This window comes from Pygocentrus nattereri, chromosome 24, assembly GCF_015220715.1.
Source record: "Pygocentrus nattereri isolate fPygNat1 chromosome 24, fPygNat1.pri, whole genome shotgun sequence".
In the NCBI taxonomy this organism is placed as follows: domain Eukaryota; kingdom Metazoa; phylum Chordata; class Actinopteri; order Characiformes; family Serrasalmidae; genus Pygocentrus; species Pygocentrus nattereri.
This window is the reverse complement of record NC_051234.1, coordinates 15281668-15288437: the sequence shown is the minus strand read 5'-3', so window position 1 is coordinate 15288437 and position 6770 is coordinate 15281668. Positions and strand designations below refer to the sequence as shown.

Sequence of the window (6770 nt, the reverse complement as noted above, 5' to 3'; positions counted from 1 at the left end):
CATTTACTAAGATGTTTTATAGAACCATATACATTATGTATGTATTGAACCACTGTCCTTACTAAGAACCTCTGAAGAACCAAAGAAACAGTCCTTTCTCTCTTGCTGTGGGTGTTTTCATTTCTTGAGGCTTGCTAAATGTAAATGACAGTGCAATATGGAAACAAAGAGCCTCTCAGTATTGCATTGTGGTTTGATATTATAACTTCACTGACACACACACACACACACAAATCATCAGTATGTTAGTGGTACTGTGGTAAGCAGAGGAGCAGGCACTGAGAGAATAGCTCTAGTGTCCTGGCAGCTGATGGTCTTCATCCTAGTGGACCGCTGTGCCCCCTCCCCAGTAGCTTTGGTAGGTCCACCCCTGCCTCTGTTCTCCTTCGAGTCCAACAACAGCACAGACCACTATTGTCCCTTCCTTCACAAAGACTCAGCTTGTACAGTCACACATTCTCTCACTCTGTTGAAGACCACTGGCTCTGTCTCACCAGCAGCAATGTACGTATTTCAGTGCATAGAACCTGCTTTGTTAAAGGTAGTGTTTTTATTTTATTAGAATGTTGATATGTCTGGGTTTGGGGTTAAGATGGAGACCTCATATTGGCCTTTTGCATTTCGTGCTCTCATTGTGTGAATTTAGGGTGATAGACAGATTTCTTGTATTAATAAATCATTTTAGATGATTTTAAACATAGATTGTTGCTTGTGTGTGGTGTAGTATTTGTGCTGTACAATATGAATGTTGTGAAGCAGTGTTACAGAGCAACCCTAAGATAATTTAACCACAGATGTACCTTCTCAGTGGTTGTTGTTTCAAATGTTAGGAATTCTTCTAAGCTTTTGAGAGAATAAAGGGTTTTTTGGAGATCTGATACAAGTACAGATACAGAAGTGACTCTAGTCACTGTGACAATACAATTTTGATAGTATATCAATAGATGTATAAAAGATGTTAAAGCACTTACCTGTTAGCAGTTTTAATATGGATAGTGTACCTTATGCAGATACAGTCTAATCCAGGATGTAATTGTCTATGGGGTCACATGGGGGCACATAAGGCACACAGTCATTGAAATTTTCTTCTGAAGACATAAGAAAAAGGTTAATTGACCTTATCTCAAGAAAAAAGTTTATTGTCTCAAAAAGATATATCATGAGTGACTAAGGGGTTTACACCAAACCTGAGAGAGAGAAACAGAGAGAGAGAGAGAGAGAGAGCACTGAAGTGAGAGAAGTGGAAAGGGTAAGAAAGAGAAAGAATGAATGAGCTGATTTCACATTGCTAATGATGCAATTGCACAAGTCACGTGTGATTAGGTCACATAAAGGAATGTGCTAACAATGGACTCCTGTGTTATTTTGCAGTGCTTACCACTAACACTCTGTATAAACTTGTGCAAAACAAAGTTACATCACTGTGGGTCTCTTAAATTCTTAAGTGTTTATTGTTACCTTCATTTACTACGTACAGTGTATGTGAAAGTACAGCGTGTGAGGGAGTGTCTGTGCATTCTGACTGAAAACTTCACTCTCTTCTGATGCCTCGTGGAAGCTGCTCCTGAAGGTCCATCATGGAGGTATGAGCTATAGCTTAAACTACCTTTCAAACTGCCTCCTGCAGTCAAACCTCTTTGTAGCTATGTGTCAAACTGCAGCCTTTAACCTTTATCAAACTGTTTCTTTAATCAAAGACATTCATGAGTAACAGCTTTGACTGCTAGCACAAGTTAAGTACCAACTCAAACTACAATGTATTACTTAACACAGGTAAAAGATTAGTATGATCTGTGACACAGTAGACAAGGAAAATGAGCAACTTCCACAGAAGCAAAACATTGAGACAAATAATAAAAATATCTATCAGACCTGCATGTACCTTTCTTGTACTATTTGTGTTGAAATGCAACACTGGTGAAATTTACTGGTGCAGTGTCGCTTCAGGGTTTCATTTCTTTTGATCTCAACTTTAGCACAGCAATTTTGAAAAAGAACTTAAAAACATTTCTAAATAAAAGGCTGGCAGTTGAAACATAGCTGATTGAGCAGTGTTTCATTGTTTTCCCTGTCAGAGAGGCAGAGAGGGCACACTCTGGACATCTGAATTTCTTCAGGGACACTTACCCTGCATGGATTATGTGTGGGCACACACTTGGCAGAGTTAATACTAACACCTATACAAACATGTGCCCCACACACACACACACACACACACACACACACACACACACACACACACACACACACACACACACACACACACACACACAGACACACACACACACACACACACATACACTTTGCAAATTGCATTGAAGATCATTCTCATTACGTTGGCTTTTTTACGATTGCTTAGTCACAATTTTGAAAACAGGCCTCATTTTGTCCAAACACAATACACAATTTACACAGCCACACACATAAGCAGCAGAACACTACAGATTGTATGCAAAATTAAACACTTCATTCAAAACTATACAATAAAACCCCAATCTTGTCACTGTATGGTGCACACAGAGTCCATACAATCTGATTCTGTTTGAACAAGTTACACACTGCTGTGCTCAATCTGAAACACCTTAAACATTTCTGTTTTTCTAATAATGTAGTCTCTGTTTGATTTTATTAAAAGATATTGTTAAAATGAGTAAAATGTATAATGTATAACCAAACACAACACACAAGACCAGTACTGAACACTGACACTATGTTTTTAAAAACATAGTGATGGCTAAAACAAAAAAAAAATGTATTCAGTAATCAATTCCATTACATTAATTTATCAGTCTACTCAGGCTTCTTTTGGTAAAGAAACTGTTCATTTTGGTTTCATCTAACAAGCATGTTTTCTACATGCAGTGGGCTGATTTAAAAGCAAGTATCAATGCTGTTTCTTTTAAAGTCTAGACTTTTTTCATTTACTGGGAATGTATTCTAAAGGTATTTTTCCAAAAAATGTAAAGAGTAACTGTGTTCTGAAAACTGTCTTTACAAAATGTACCTTGGAATGAATGCAGATCATTTATTTTTGTACTCTAAATATGTATTTTTTGCTCACAAAAAACAGTAAACTGAAAAAGAAAATTACAGAAAAAATGTGCAGAAAAAATATATAGAAAAAAAGAGGCAAGAAAAATAATTAGGCAGCAACTTACCGTGCAGCTGGGCCTGGCCACAGCGCCTCGTCCACATCATAGGCAGTATCTTCCCCCCATCAAGGGAAGAAGTGCCTTGAGTGCCTTATCCATCCCTGAATCGCACCCACATCAATTTCATCACATGCCTTTTTCATAGCCTGCACAAGAGGCATGCGCACAAAGGGCTGCTGGTCATGCCGCAAAGAACTCTTGTATGGGGTTCAGAAATGGTGAGTATGGTTGGAGGCATTGCACGAAAAATGGTGGGTGGTCAGCAAACCAGGTTTGGACTGGGGCTGCGTGATGAAAGCTCACATTGTCCCATACTGCAACCTACCTGTTTCTTTGATGGTCTGCATCATTCATACATGGTATGAGAATATTGTGGAGTTTGTCAAGAAATGTGAGAATATGGGCTATGTTGTATGGTCCAAGGTTGGCATGATGGTGGAGGACACCATGCGTACTGGAGATGGCAGCACATATTGTGATGTTCCCATCACATCTCATTGAATGTTGTTGAATATGATGCTGTCTTGGATGATGTGGCTTTGAATTTCTCATAATCTGATTTCATTATTTTCCCAAACCAAGTTTACAATGGCAGCTTCCTGTACCCTAGTGAACATTTGGCCCCTTCATCCACCATGGTTGTGTCTCTCAGTACTTTAGAAAAACAAAAATAAAATATAGGGCTTGGACAATGCAGCCTAAAGATATTTCCCCCACAGTAGAGCAAATTATACAGGAAACTTGTACAGTTAATGTATGACATCAGCCATTCATGAAGTAAACAGGTGTCACCCAACTGATACACTATGACATGGGGTGTACTACACAGTGTGAAAGAAACTTTGGTTACATACCTGTACTCCAGTCTATATGTCCAGATGACAGAGGTGACAGTAAAACAGCTCAAGTTGAGTTACACTCCCTGTCCAGCCTCTTGCATTGTCAGCCCATGGTTGATGACATGATCAACTAAGGTAGGTTGCTCTGATTTCATTTGAAAGTTGTTGTCTTCTTTGGCCATGAACTCCTCTACCAGCTCTAACCCTACCTATCACTCTCCCTCTTCCTCTCTCTGCAACTTCCATTGATGTTGTAAAAAAAAAGGTGCTCACCTGTGGTCTTTTTATAGTGCTTACTTCCTGATTAAAGTGCTAACAATTAACAATTGAGGTGTTTGGCCAGGTGACACATATATTGGCCAGTTCGCTCATGTAGTGTCATTTTGAATGACAGTGTTTTGATATGGCAAGCATGTGACTTTATGTCAGATTGTATGTAAAACTGTAATACAATAGCAACCACCTAGCAACATCTAAGCAACACTTTAGCAACCATAAACAGTCTCCCACTATTTTGGCCTTTTAATGTAATTAGCTGGCTTTTTCAAGCCAACTTTAAGTTCAACAATGAAATTTCCCTTATATCTTGAAATCAAATGCAGAACATGACTGTTGACTCTGAAAGCTATCAAAGACAGCTATTAAATGAAATTTACAGATATGTCTCCTGATGGCTGTGACATTGAACTGCAATAGTTTTGAGAAAGTTTTGGTCTAACACATTATTAAAAATCCATTCAAGGCAGAGGTATAGCCATGCAAGGTGTTTAGAAGCAAAATAGGACCCCATCAAAACAAAATCTTATTTTGTTATAATTTATGACTATTGTACATTTATAACACATGTAAGTTCACTTGTCATTTTGGAAAGCAAATAATTGCCTATACAAATCTATATTCTGTATTCTACAATGTACCACTCACATCAGACCTGAACATGTTTTTATCTTAATGGTTCGATTATGCAGAAATTTAGGAAAAACAGTGAAATCCCACTTTAACATTTATAGTAAGAGACAATGAAGACTTTGCTAGAAGTGCTTTTTATAAGATAACCTTATAATATTTGTTTGCTTGCCCTCAGTTTTATTGTGAAATTGGTCCTTTTGTGTATCTCTATATGTGCATGCCAGTTGTCCTTAAACCCTGTCAAACTAATTCACACAGTCCCATCTCAAGTTATTATTTTATAATCCACTCAAAAAACACAAAAATATACACATTTTAAATGCTTTAGTTCCACACAGTAGAGTTTAACATGAAAAGTCAGTGTTGCTTAGGAAAGGAAACATCTCATGGAAAAAAGTTATTGTGAGAGTTTATTCACAGCAGATTGTATATCATTTGCATGGTTATAAAGAGTTTTTGAAAAGAATAATAATAAATAATGGAAAAAAACTATTTTTCTCTAAAAAGTGTGGTATTTCTTGTATGTGTAAAGCTCACTACCCACAATATATATCTTTAAATATTTTCAAATCATTTTTGGGAGGATTCTGTGGGATGGATATATGATCCCTCCAGTAGGTCCTAGGATGATCTTGGGGTTTGCCAGATGCGCCTGACAAAATTCCAATGGAAGGCAGCCAGAGGGCATCCTGTTCATATGCCTGAACCAACTCAACTGGCTCCTCTGAATGTGGAGAAGTAGCAGATCTACTTTGGGCTCCTCCTGGATGCACCCTGCAAAGACAGCTCATTTCCTCTTGTGTGCATCATCTCATTCTTTTGGTCATTACCCAAAGCTTGTGACCATAGGTGAGGGTGGGCATGTAGACCTACCTGTAAGCAGGAACATTGCAGTCTGGAACAGCGACTGCATTACTGCTGCTGCCTGTCTCAGGCTGTGGCTGATCTAACAATCTCTCTTCCCATCATTTGTGAGCAAGACCTTGTGATACTTAAAGTCCACCTGGGACAGGTTCCACTTACCTGGAGGGGGCATGCCACCCTTTCTAGGTAAGGAAATGGAGTCTGACACCCTAGAAGCCTCTGGCCATGAGTACTGAGTGAGGGGTTTAGGAGTTCCTCAAAGTACTCTTTCCACCAGACAACAGTATACTCATTTGAAATCAGAGTTTCTCTACCTCTGCTGAACACGGCTTAAGCAAAGCCACTCTCACCACTCCTGAGTCACCAGACAGTTATCCAGAACCGTCTTGAAGCCAACCAAAGGTCTTTTTTTATGGCCTCTTCAAGCTCCTCCCATGTTCTAGATTTTGCTTCTGCTACCCCCAACACTATCAGTGACTAACTGTTGAGTCAGGAGTCCCCCAGGCAAATCAGTCCCTAAAGGCCTCCATTTTCAGCTTGAAGCCCTCCCTCACCACTGGTTTCCACCAGGGGGGTTTTCGGGTGCTGCCCTGACAAGCACCAGCAAGCTCTTGGCCACAGCTATGCATGGCAGCATCCATAATGGAGGTTTTGAACAGGATCCATTTGGACTCTGTGCTCCCAACCTACTCCAGTTAATGAGAAAAATTCTCCTGGAGGTGGGAGTTAAAATCATTTCAAACAGAAATGACAGTCTATGACAGTCACTCCCAGCACACACTCAGTGTTCGCTTGGGCCTACCAAGTATGACGATAACTGAACTTTGACCCAAGGAGCTCTAATACCAGGTACACTTATGAACATTCTTGTCTTCAAACTTGTTCTTTTCATTGTGGGCAATCCATGACTAGCACAGAAGTCCAATAACAATTTGCCATTTGGGTTTCCCAGTCACCTACAGACATAAAGGGGCCCTTTGCAGAACCCCACCCTACCCACTCACTC

At 39.5% G+C, this 6770-nt stretch overlaps 1 protein-coding gene across 4 annotated transcripts in view; it reads left to right on the top strand.

Moving 5' to 3' along the window:
* The first annotated feature begins 420 nt into the window (after window positions 1–420).
* The window catches only part of LOC108411427 (NIPA-like protein 2), a 38996-nt gene continuing 32646 nt past the window's right edge, over window positions 421–6770 (top strand). For 3 of the 4 annotated variants that reach the window (XM_037533839.1, XM_017682989.2, XM_017682988.2), the window contains exons 1-2: window positions 421–504; window positions 1478–1583. In XM_037533839.1, the coding sequence (XP_037389736.1) occupies window positions 1578–1583 (6 nt within the window). In that variant the 5' untranslated portion in view covers window positions 421–504; window positions 1478–1577. Of the gene's footprint in view, window positions 542–1477; window positions 1584–6770 lie in introns of all 4 variants that reach the window. The other variant, XM_037533838.1, reaches the window with a different exon arrangement.